This window comes from Pleurodeles waltl, chromosome 10 (assembly GCF_031143425.1).
Source record: "Pleurodeles waltl isolate 20211129_DDA chromosome 10, aPleWal1.hap1.20221129, whole genome shotgun sequence".
Classification (NCBI taxonomy): Eukaryota; Metazoa; Chordata; class Amphibia; order Caudata; family Salamandridae; genus Pleurodeles; species Pleurodeles waltl.
Genome location: NC_090449.1, coordinates 602,670,095 through 602,683,439, shown reverse-complemented (window position 1 = coordinate 602,683,439; position 13,345 = coordinate 602,670,095). Strand labels below are relative to the sequence as shown.

The following is a 13,345-nucleotide window of genomic DNA, read 5'->3' as shown; positions in this document are numbered from 1 at the left end:
GGCTATTTTGAATCTCACAAATTTCAGATGTCTGCAATCTTGCGTTCTGAATGGCTGCTTCCTTAGGTATTTGATGTGTTGCTGGAGGACCAGGATGGGATGCCACTCTCCTAATTTTTTCTGAAGAACCTGGAATAAAACTTCTTTCTTTGCTGTGATTGAAGAACGGGCTCCAGGGCCATTTTGGGAAGTACTGACAGCATCACTGCCTGCAAGGAGTGCAGATGATGAGTGATCCTCTGCAGTGACAGCTCTACAAATCAGAGTATCCATATTCCATTGAGACCAAAATCCATCCGTCTGCTGTTATGTTTTTACTACTGAGCACAGAAGTCAGAAATCATATCATCCAGAGGGCCAAGCGGAATGTAAGGAGAACTACGCTAGCTGGGGCGAGCATTGAGTCAATTACGATACAATGAATCTTGTTTAATCTATCTGGAGGACTTCCTTATAGATCTCTAAGAAGTGAAACCTCAGTAAGGCAGGACTATTGGAGAAAATCAAAAAGTAAGGCTTCTACATTAGTAGGACAAAACATGGGTTGATTTTGTAGGAAATGTATGTTTATGGACCACCTCTGCACTAGAAGAACCTTCCTCCGCGAATAGGCTACAGTTGATACTGCAGCACCTCTGGAGAAAGTGTTCTGTGTCAGATTTGAGGCTTTCGGACTTCCTCTGCATGGCTTCCAGAGAGGAGGTTGCAATCAAACAAAATGCCCAAAAATTGCACATTTAAACAATGTCACAGCCACGGTTGATACTGTCCCCATCCCCCAAAAACTGCCCATTTTCCCACTCTTCAAATCACCCTTAGGGTGACAGACGTGGCAAGCTGCTGAGTTGACCAGGACTCTATATTTGTTGTCCAATGTAGGGATTTGTCTCTGAAACTGAAGCAGGTATAGCTTCTTTTCACTCGTGGGCGACAACTGGGATTGCCTTCACCAATGTCTTGGATGCCAATTGCAGCAGAAAATCAGTTTCAGAAAAGTCAATAGTTTTGACACCATTTCCACTAAACAGGCAATATTATCCAAATGTGAGCCAGCATGAGACTAGATACACTTGTTACCTGACCAATTTTGTCATCCCCCTCATCAGAGGGCGCAGTCACATTCAAAGAGCACTCCTTCTGTCCTAATACTGTGCATCAGAGGTATCTGTATACATGTTCAGAAGCAATATTGGTGTAGGCAACATTTGTGGAGAAGGATGAATCTGTGGTCGAGGAGCAGGCGCTAATTGCGCTAAATCTGATGGAGGTGATGCCAAGGAACATCCACATGAAGTGTAGGATGTTGAAACCCCTAGTTATGTCTTACATCACTTGATACAGATTAATATGGCCCACCTGAACCTCAGCCATGGGTGGTTCCTGGTCGGATGGATCCTTCAAGTCCCTGTCATAATGTCTTTTGTAATGAATGCCCATAGCTCCAGAGTCATTTTCCTGTAAATATCTGCAGTCAGCTTCATCCAGCTGCCGATAGCAGTAGTCATCATCTCGGTCATTGTCTTCACATTTTCACAGTACTCTACAAAACTAGTGGCCGTTTCAAAAGGTCCTTCATCCTGCAATGCACCTTCTGAGTGTACATACTTTTAGGAAGCTAATCCGTTATTTTTCTAAGTGACATGTTCACAGTGGGGGCAAGGACTTCTTGGCTAGGACCAGCCTTTCTCTTATGTGTCAATGGTGGTATTGTTATCTGTGCCACCGAGGTATATGAGGTGGCAGGTGTTGACAGTGTCATTGTTGGGAAAGCTACTGGTGCTGTTGTTGTAGGAAGAACTATTGTTACAGATCCAATGCAGATGGGACCACTACGGCGGAGCTGTCGATAAGACCATCAATGGTAGTTAACTCATGGGTGAAGCGAAAGTGGCTGAATGCGTTGAAGGAGCCATTGCAGGACAGTGGTCAAAAGTTTGTCAGATTCCTTCCTTTTGGATTGTACCTCACAAGACTATTTGGGGAGTCTTTTAGGTTTCTTGGTGGATTTATTCAAAGTCAATGGAGGTGGCTTTTCTGGAAATCCTTTTCCAGATGGTTTGTAAGCAATTTTTCTCCCTAAAATTGTCTTTTTGTGTTTTTTTTTTTTTTTTTTTTTTAAAACTTTGTTTGGATGGTCCTAGAACAGACTCATCGAATAGTAACTGGTCACTGGCCTCCTTCTGCAGCCACCTGAGAAGATGCCGTCCGTGTTATTCAGAATTTCAGTTGAACATTTGCAGCAAATCTTGCAGTATTGTTTTATGCTGCACGTGAAGACAGTAAATACAGTTTGAGTGTGGGTCAAACATAAAAAGCCTTTTTGTCACACGCCCTAAAAGGATTTCTTCAGTGATTCAGCCATTCTAACAGAAAATATTGTCTTGCAGGCAGAATTCCAGGGGATACTTCAAAATGATGCCTGAGGAGGTCAAACCTAGGTGACAATATGGTAAAATCAGTTGATTGAAAGGTCCCTGGGCACAGCAGAGAGAGGTACTTCCTTCCTCACAACGTGCAGTACAAATCTGAAGTGTGGAAGCTTCTGGGATGTGTGGAAGTCTGTGCACTTTCACCTCAATGTCTGGAGAATGGCTCTTTTCCTATAATGTAATAGTGCTACTAATTAACTTCTAATGTTTTCAGTGCAATGTTTTTGCTACTGCCATTGAAACCTCACTATGGAACTCAGAGGACAGGAACAGGGAATAATTCAAGAATGTGTATGTGCGAAATAGCCAAAGCTGAATATATACTGCTATATTTATGCTGAGGTTAAAAATATATGTATGCATGTATGTCGCATTTGTATAGCACAAAACTAGCCAAAGGCAGCAGGGTAATGATACAGTTGAGTTATTTGGGGTGTACACAGCCATGGTGGCTAAGAATAATAAACACCTAAAGAAATGCAGAGGCTATTTTTCTTCACGCACCTCCACCTTTCCGTATCAACATATTCAAGCTGATCTTATTTCACTATGGTATTTCTGCCTCCATCGTTTTAAGTGCTAGAGCTGGTTGGTATTCACTGTCAACTAATATACAGCAAATATAGCGAGTATAGGGCAATCTTTAACCAACAGGCTTATAAAGTCAAGAAATCATTTAATAGTGTTACAGGGCACAGCTAGAACATATTACTACATTGTCACTTCTTAAACTTGACGACAGAACGATGTATGGCTACGCAGCTATTGCACAAACATCAAATTAGACACAAATAAAAATAAAAAGGGATAGCTTATGGAAAAAGAAACGTCGAATAAAGATGGATAACTGATGATCATTGGAAGACGAGAGTTTTTAACACTCCTTCTGGTGCAGCGCCTGTTCTTGGTCAAAATAAAAACTGCTTTGAAAAGGCAATGGCATCTCTGGCCTTCTCAGATCTGGGCAGTATGCAGCTGTTTATCTGTAGGTTTGTGGTTAGCACCTTAGCACTGCTTCTCAAAGCAAATAACTTTGCAAAGTACTTGCGATTATCACATCTGATCGCTTAAGAAACCACTGTCGATGATCCTGAGCCGCCTGTCCAAACTGTAGAATTGCAACTTAATCTCTTTAACACAATTAAAGCTGCTGTAACACACCTGCAGAAGGCTTCCCTGCGCTGTCTCAAAAACCTTTGATCTAATGTGCACCAAAGCAATGCTAGTGAGGCCCTTGCACCTCCCTCAGGGAGCTCTTTAGGAGAACCAGAGACAGCCTGGATGGATCAAAGAATCACTACCAACATGCGATGGTTTGTTACTCAAAAATCCTCTGCTCTGCCTCACCATATTTGCAGCTATACTGTTTTGATCAGATAACTGTTAAACCTGTTGCCTGGTTTCTTCACGTATATAGGCAATCATTACCGAAAAGTCATTAATTTAGAAAAGATTCTATGGGGTACAAGGTTCACTTACCACATTCAGCATGTAATTGAAAGTGGTCAGTCTGAAAAGCACCTCGTAGTTTGACTACTAACATTAGATTTCATGACAAAAGTTTAGAGTTAAATCATTTTATTGGATTAAAAGACCTACACACGTTAGACCATGCATTTCATTTAGCTTCAAGATATGCTAGAAAAACTGCAGTTTGCTGTGTTTTCACATGAATATAATGGCGCAAACACTCTTGGCCCTTAGCAGCAGTTTCCATTATTTTACAGAGGAAAGAACAGGGTGGACTCTTGTCGTGCCATGGCATTATTTAGGTGTACACTGTTTTAAAACAACCGGATGACCCATGGAATGCAGGCACGCTCTTAGGACAAACTATCATCAAGGGATCTGGCGATAGATATAGCTGGGGACAAGAGCTTAGACTTAACCATTTTGTCCAGGTCATACCCAAATGACCCGTACGGGTGAAAAGAGGACTGGCTTGAGTGCATATTGTCAGTCATAGAGCAGACACTTGTGGGGTGACCAGGCGTCGCAGATTTGCCGACACAATACCGGGTTTTCACCACCTGTCCTGTCAAATTTCAGGAAATGTAGCCCGTCTTGGTTTTTAAAGAAGGTCGCTTGAAAACGGTAGGAGTTAATGTTTTTTTTTTTCACTTTCCAAAGCAGAGATGCTTAGCAGGTGTTAACAGAAATCAATTTAATTAACAGGCATTACACTGGCCTTAAAAATTGCATTTTATTTATGCTCTTAGTGTCTCTACAGTAATTCTACGCTGATGAGCGCTGCCATTCTGTGCGCTTGGATGAAGTAAAATTGTAGTCCTATTTTCGGGAAATGTCGTAGTTTTTGGCTTTACAATTCTGGACCCCTACTGATAAGCAAACAGACACAGAGTAAGACAGACAAAAAATGGGGCTATATTTAAATGGCAGGACGAGGGGTAGGCTGAGGAGGCCTGCACAGGCTCTGGGACTCTGATGTGTGGCGAGTCCTACACGGGCAAGATAGGGCCTACTCTTTTTACTCCGGTTCCCTTGACGTCCACTTCAGGTTAGATTATTTCTTCATTACAACGGATTCTGTCTAGATTAGGGGTAGCAGAATATTTAGCCAAAGTTATTAGAGACCATTCCCCAATCGGAGTGCGAATGACAATTGGGGCTAAATCACCCTGGGGGGAGACGGAGACCTAGCTCCTCATGAATAAGGAGACTGCCTAAGGCTTGGAGAAGGCCTCCCAACAGTACTTTGATGAAAATAAAGGGTCGCTACATTGGTACAGATTTGAGTGATTCTCTGGGAGGCATATAAGGCCACTATAAGAGGGGTCCTCATAGCAGGGGTTGTTGGAAAAGGCAACAGAGGCTGACTAGCCTGGAGAGTGAATTATTGACATTAGGAAAAAAGCCATGAGGCCTCCCCAACTCCTGAAGGGAAAAGGGCAGAGGCCCTAAAAAAGGAAGAATATGAAGTAGTCGCCCAGGACGAATTAAAGCAGATGTACCTATTAAAATAAAAAACGCTTATATGAGGCAGGAAACAAGACAGGTAAATTACTGGAGTGGATAGGGAGTAGAGAGAGACAGTACATATATTAGACAACTGTGTACATCCACAAGAGGGACGGTGAGAGATTCTAGAAGCATAGAGGAGGAGTTAGCAATACAGCTGGCAAGTTCTATGATACCCAACTGGTAGCTCCTGAGGACGTTCAGGAGCATATTTATAATCCCCCTAGCACCACCTTGCACCACATTAACGTCATTATTTTTTACGTTAATGTGGCCCAACAAGGCCAAAATCCCTGCGCTGTATTTACAGAGTAGCTCACTGCATGGATTGTGCCACTCTGTAACCCTCTGCGCCATATTATGCCTGCGCTAGGCATAACGTATACAAAGGGGGCATTCCCCCGTTAGGGAGGTCGCAAGAGCAGGCATTAAAAGGGGGCTTGGGCTTCCATTCTTTAGAATCGGTCCCTATGTACTCTGCAAGAGTAGCGCCAACAGTTTGGCGCTACTCCTGCAGAGTACATCAATAGCGTCACACTGAACGACGCTATTGCTCCCTACCCTGCGCCATGGTGCACCATATTTTAAATACAGTGCACACATGGTGGCAGTAGGGGGGCGCTAAGGGGTGCCGGGAAAGCAGCACCAACTTTCTATAAATCTGCCCCCAGAGCTTTATCGCTGACTGCCCTATGGTGAGATTGTCCCCCATCAAAGTGCTGGACTGGAGGTGGACATATCAGAGGAAGAGCTGTCCTTAGCAATGAGTCAACTACAAGCCGGAAAGTCCCTGGGTCCCAACAGATTCGCAGTGGAATTCTTTTGTAAACTTAATAAATGGAAGGTTCCCCACGTATGTGCAGCCTTTTAAGAGGCATTTAAGACTGAAGAACTCCCCGCAGGCAGGAAGTCTGCCACGATTATCTTGATCCCCAAGCCCAGCAAACCCAGTGATCGGTGCAAATCCTATTGCCCGATCTCACTGTTAAATGTGGACACTAAAATCTTGGCCAAGCTAATAGACTTAAGAAGGTCATAACAACTCTGGTGCATCTGGATCAGAATGTGTTTATCCCTGATCGCTCAACTGCATTGAATCTTTAATGGATCCATAACATCTTGGTGCTGTTGGAATCCTCCAACAGTGGACGGGATATAGTTTCATTTGGTGCAAATAAGGCCTTTGATTCAGTAAAGTGGCCGTATCTGTTCGGAGCCCTAGAGAAGATGGGCTTTGACTCCAAATTCCGGAGATGGGTCAGCTTGCTTTATGAAAGGCCCTGTGCAAAAGTATGGGCAAACGGTCACACTTCCTGGGAGCTCAGGCAGCACAAAGGCACGAAATAATGTTGCCCTTTATGGTCGATATAATGGAATGTGTAGTGCCAGAAAAAGTGTTATCCCTAACATATAATACATTGATGAGAAACACACAACCCCTCTTAGATGACCTTTGTGAACGATGGACACGAGACTGTAGGGGCACTGTGGAGGACGACTGGAGGGAGGCACTTATGTTTTCAGCAGAGGTGGCTATACCTACATCTTTTAGACTAATTGAGCTTAAAATTCTACATCAGGTCTTCTATATCCGTACCCTGCTTCACAGGTTGGGTAGAGCTGGACAATATGGAGTGCCTGCAGGGCTGCGGACAGGAGGGTATAATCTACCACAAGTTCTTGAGTTGCCCTAGGATCAAGCCCTTCAGGAGGGCGGTGAGACAGACACTAGAGGGTGCCACTGAGGTTCCCCTGGAGCTTCACTAGGGAATGGCCTTGCTGGGAATCTCGGGTCAAACAGACCAATCCAAGATATCTTAAACTATTGGTTAACCCTAGGCTAATATGGTAGCCAAACAAGATATTGCCAGGAAATGGGGATCGGGAACATTTCCTCTACATCAGGAACGGTTGGAGGGTGTGGACCAATGTCGGATACTGAAAAGAAAACATATCGAGGTAGAGGCCCGTGAACTGAAATATGAAAAGATGTGGGGTGGTTGGGACACTGAGCTGGGGTAAAATAGTCGCCCAAATGGGAGGTTATGGTCCCTCCGGTGGAACACATAGTAGGAGAGGGATACTCTGGGCTGGACTCAATAGACACTGGAAGCTCACTTCAACATAAAAAAACTGCAATAAGCTCAATAAAACCCAATATATATTGGCAACTTAAGATAATGTACCATGGGTAGGGTGGGATAGGTTTACGGGTTTCTCATGTTTGTTGTGCAGCACAAACCAATAAAATATTCTTTAAAAGGCAGGGATGACAACCACAGGGAAAGCTGGCTGTTACCTGCATTATGGAGAACCCGGACACTCAGTTCAGTATTCAGATGCCTCAGCTGCTCCATGTATATAGAAATAAAGGTGGGAAACTGTGACATTACTATCTTGCTATAACTTGCTTGTTCATGTTTGCTTTAATATTATAGCACATGGAACATATAAGACTAAAAGTAAAAGGGAATGTTATGATTAGAAGAAACTGCGGTTAAGAACTAGCAAGTGTCTGGATAATAACACTGCATGCTGCTTTCTAGACACTGAATACGCTCGACTTTTGCCTGCGCATCCCTCTGATTCTACAGAAACAGGATTTGCCTCGTAGGACTGGACACCCTAAGTTACTGGGACGGACAATGACTTTTTCCCACATCGTAAAGCGCTGCGCAGCCTCTGGTCAGACTGGTATGGAGGAAGAAGATTATGATAACTATAATTGATTTAAATCGACTAACAAGAAACCTACCTCATTCACAAGCAGGACAGTAGTCAGCACGCAAATGTTATACTGGAGACAGAGCATCGACTTAAATAGTGCACCTTAATTAGTGTAAATACATCATGAGCCTGATAGTTTTCAGATGCAGCAATACACTTTCAAGTGCAGAGAGATCGCGTTCAACTAAACAATACAATATAGCAACCAGATACACGTTGCTTAATAAATTATTGCTGTTAAATGAGCAATTCTTTCTCTTTATACAGAAAAATCTAATGCTTCAGTCTTACCTTTGCTTTTTGGAAGAATTTGTGTTTCAAAAGTTCTGCTGCAGTTGGCCTGGAGAGTGAAAAATGCATGTTACTGGCTACAATCAGTGAACAACTCAGTATGGCATACCACTCTGGATTACGAAATGACAATCTGGGGGTGCACTAGGATTACTGCTCCAACACAACCATTCGCATCACGGAAAAACACAATACCTGCGTCTTACAAAACGCCGAATTACTGCAACTCAAATATTATGAAACAATAAATATACAATTCCATTCCAGGTCGGGAAATTTAAATCTTGATCGAGCAGCCAGCCTAAGATTGTAGCTCAATATAGGGGTTTGTAGAAACAAATGGCAAAATTAAGTTTGAAACAGGCAGTGAACGGGGGAAAAATAAAATAAATAACATTTAAAAAACGTTTGAAGAGCCATAGTCGAAATGCGCTAGCGTGTTTAAGAAGTAAGGTAAATAAACAGATATTCGGACACGAACTGATGGCAACCCCACCCCAGCCAGCCTCTGGATACTGAGCTGGGACATTAAATAATACAGGTGAAGTTGTAATATCTGTGACACATCCACTCGAGAAGGAGAGTGCTTGTGGTGTTCGAAATCCAAAGAGAAATGCCCTGGTAGTCGGTCAGAACTGGTGTAAATGCTGAGGAGGGAAGGTGGGGCTGCTCCTGGCTGAGAACTATACTCTAGACTTTTGCTATGGGACAGATGTAAAATGAGAACTGACTTGAAGTGTTTGCACAGCACTTGCACTGAGATTCAACCGTTGTTTGTCCTGAGCCACTAATAGGCAATTCGGGAGAACATCCGTGTGAATGACGAGATAAAGGCCTGCTAGAAGCACCCGGACTCGCGCTGGCCTAGTGCCTTGCCTTACTGCGATAGAGGCTGCTATATCGAAGATCTGCTTTTGGACAGTTACCACTGGATTAGGAATAAAACTGACTTTCATTTGGCTACTCGGTCTACAGTGGCATAATAAATGAACGACGATAGAATGGAATGCATCCCTGAGACATTGCCAGTGGTTGAGATGAATTCAAGCATTCATTTCTTCATCTTATTTGTTGTAGTAGACGTTCCTGCACATATACCTTTTAACTATGTAACCAGTAACAAAGAGTTCCTGTTAGTACCCTCCTACATGGTTTTTCTCTGCACCATTACTCGTTACCAGAAAATCTCATGTAAAAGAGGACGCTTCAACATGGACGTCATATACGTTTAGCCAGGGTAAGACATTGCTTCCTGTGGCTTGTTCTTTGGAACCGTTGCCTCTCCCAGTGCTACCTCTGGTCCTCGGTCATGAAGGCAGTGGCAGGAAGCAAACAAGTCTATGAAAGCACTGTTTATTTTCTATAGTTTACATTCTTTGCCCTTATCCTAGACCCGTAGCAGGGATTCTGATCTACTGATGAGCTGATGGCAGAACAAGGAATGAGTACAGTGATTTCATCAAGGGGGGAGCAATCACTGCATGATGTCAAATCAGCTAACAAGATCATTTTGCCGAAATAAAACCCACACATAAGGAGTTTTATCCCGCCAAAGACATCATAGGAGGGAGTATTTAAAAATGGCAGTCTGAATTGGCTCCATGAGAATAGTTTATAGTGCCAATGTGCGGTAGGTAACAACACACTGGACAAATTAAACAGTTATATGAGCTAAGTGAGAAGAGCAGTTAGCCCTTGGTTTACCAGCAAATTACACCGACATATAAATGAAGGACATCATTCTCAAGTGCTGGGTTCTCAATGATTTAGGAGACCACATACGTTTTGCGTTTTAACTCATTTGCAAACATTTCTTACCTTTTCTCGGGATCTTTTTGAAGGCATGAAGAAATCATCTTTCGAATCGATTTTCCATACTTTTTTAACATTTCCTTATCCTGCACACCAGTATCCAGTGAAGGAGGATCGTTTTGTAGCGTCAACATTAAAACCTAAAAAAAAAAGTGTACAAAATCTGTTTGAAATCTTTAGTCTAATTTAGACAAGGACAGCCACAATGGCAAAGTGTGCCAGCAGTGAAACAGTATACGAAATGCTATAGAGCTACCTTTTGCACAATGATGCATTAAACTATAACATTTCAGTTCCAATTTAATAAATAATTTGGAGGTTTTAAAAGACGCATAAATACACATTCCATTACCTAAAACGGTGGTGGTGGTGAGGGTAAGGAAGAGGATGAGGGCGCTGAGGAGGAGAGGGTGTTGAGGGTAAAGAAATTGAGGGCGGGTGAGGGTGATTAGAACGGGGTGGTAAGTAATTAAAGGAACTCCTCTTATTTTCAGGTAGGTTAGTGGTTTGGTTAACAGAGGAATGATAAATGAGTCTTTCTTCCACCACCACAGTACACTCCAGCACCACAATTTGAATGTAAAGACTATTAGTCTCAAACATGGCTGCACCAACACCAGTCTTGAGACGGACTCTACAACAGTCAGTTAAATTCAGTAAAAAGAGCTAGCTACAGCTAAATAATAAATTCTTTTCGCAATCCCGATTTGGCAGCAAAGTGTTTTAGCGTGTGTATCGCAAATGAATGGAGCAAGTACAGACAGTTGGAATAAGATGGATATTGCTTATAGAGGCCTGATCTTTATTACTGGATGGGAACACCGTTTTCAATTAACAGTAGTACAGTGGAGGATTTCCTTCTTAGTTTTTATAAAAGGGGTCGAAAACTGAGCCAAACCAGGCTTGCAATATATGACGTGTGCATCAGATTACTTTAAAAACTACATATACAATTAATTCCCATCATTCTGGAAAACGCTGGAAGGCGATCCCAGGCCATTCAGTCACCCTGCTTAGTTGACTTCAAAGGCATAATGGTAATCAATACTCCAAAAATATTTTGCATTGAAAAGTCCAGTGGATTAAAACGCACCTGTATATTGTGAAGAGTGCTAAAGTGAGATTCCCAGTACAGTCATAACTTTCTTGGATGGGTTTAAGTTGTTCATTGGAGACATGCAGTCAGTCATTAAACGGCAAAACACAGGCGTGCCATGGTCTTTAAAGAAGTTAAACATTTAACCCTTTGTCTCTTTTTGTCTTGTGCTTTTATTATACTTAAGCTCTATGTTCTAACTCAAGATTTTACCAAAACTCTGGATTGACCAGGGGCAGTAATATTTTTGCTAACACAGCCTCTCAAACTATGTATAATTTTGCAACTATTCTTAGTTCGCAGCGGTAAATCATTATATGGCAGAATTAACTCTTCTTTGTTGGTAAAATGAATAATCTTCTCTATAAACATCCATGCAAACTGAGCCTAAATCAGGCTAGAGTATTACCGGAGCTAATCTTTGTGTCTTTTTCAGAAATCTGAGCTATGGTGCATTCAAAGGGGAGCAGAGAGCCCAGCACTTCCACCTCATTGACTGTTGCAGTTCAAGTTGTGTAAAATGAGGTGGACGTGTTACTAAACAAACACAGGTTGAAGTCTATGTCCATGTTAACATAATTTACTGCTAAATATATATGAAAAATTCAATACTGGAGCATATGAAAAAGTTCCATAGTATCAACCAGCAAGGACCACCCCCATCAATAATTTTATCATTAAAGGGGCACTTCGAACGATTAATCACAATAAAAAAAATATGGTAAGTGTTTCAATCACTTTCGAAATGGGCAAGCTAGGAAGGAAATAGATAAATAATGAGAGTAAAGGTAAACATTGCCAGCTGAGCTTGGTAATATCTTCGTTACTAAAACGAATAAGGTCAGCATATCTGATTTGATGAGATAATCGATTAAAATTCTGTTTTGCCCCAACGGAAAAAGATCAGTTCAAACAACTTACAGTGTAATCAGCCAGGCATCCTAACATAGACAGATGTCAATTTGAGAATAAAAAAAATACTGGTCTCTAATTTCTATGGTGCATTCAAAATCAAAACGACATTCCCGGAAAAGATACTTCTATCTGGGAGGCAAAGCAAAGTCACTTTCAGAACAGTTAAGTAAAGCAGCATCTGGCCAAGACAAGGCTGTAAGGTCTTAAGTGAAGCGATGCAGACTGATGCGTGCTCTGCTTATCCTGTTGCACTACGCCTGCTGCATCATCACTAAAATGTTCAACAAGCCTATTTACCAAGGCCCATGAACAAATATGGGTGTAGGACTCAACAGGTAAGTCTGTTACAGAGTGACATCCTTCAATATGATGTTTTGTTATTTATGGGATGTACAGCAGTCTTTCATCCATTGCTTACTGAGACAGCTAACCTCGATGGGAAGCGTGCGTCACCACCATTCACTCATAACTTACCAAAATGCTTCAAAATCCTATTCAGAAATGTTGCTGGAAAGAATTTGACCACGAAGGATTCCAAGACATGATGATGTAGTTTTTTAGGAAAGCTGACAAGTCTGTGTTCGATGAACGGATAACTTTTAGTTGCAGTATTAACCTAAGTAGAACAAGAATCCTAAACCTGTTCAAAGTTAGTGGTTTGGGAAAATTAATAACTTATGTGACAAAGATTAGGGCTGATTTGTTCTCACGGCTATTATCTCTGGAATAGTTTGTCTGCTCGAAACGCCTCAATGTGTGAAGTGACATTGTGAAAACAATGAAAATGGATAGACAGGAAGAAGGTGAGCTCCGCGAGGTTACTTTATTAGACTGAAGCAACTTGGTGTTTAAATTAGTAGATTTTCCAACACTTTCAATGTTGTTCTTTACCATCTGTATAACTCAGTTTCACTCTTTTTTGTTTAAGATCAGCAGCAGGCCTATTAATATTTGAGCACAGAGTAATACAATTCTTATTGGCCGATGGGGCTGGACCATTGGAAGGTTGTTACACTTTTCTACTGCACATCGAGTATCTAGTGTTGGATTGTTTGCATTCATATGGAAAAAGGCCATTTACTTTTCCGTCTTTTGA

General features: G+C 41.9%; 1 protein-coding gene across 2 annotated transcripts in view; it reads right to left on the bottom strand.

Annotated features, from left to right (window-relative positions):
- Positions 1 to 13,345, bottom strand: part of OXSR1 (oxidative stress responsive kinase 1) — a 645,496-nt gene that overhangs the window by 177,620 nt on the left and 454,531 nt on the right. For both annotated transcript variants that reach the window (XM_069211068.1, XM_069211067.1), the window contains exons 8-9: positions 10,245 to 10,378; positions 8,427 to 8,475 (exon numbers count right to left, since the gene is read on the bottom strand). In XM_069211068.1, the coding sequence (XP_069067169.1) occupies positions 8,427 to 8,475; positions 10,245 to 10,378 (183 nt within the window). The remainder of the gene's footprint in view (positions 1 to 8,426; positions 8,476 to 10,244; positions 10,379 to 13,345) is intronic.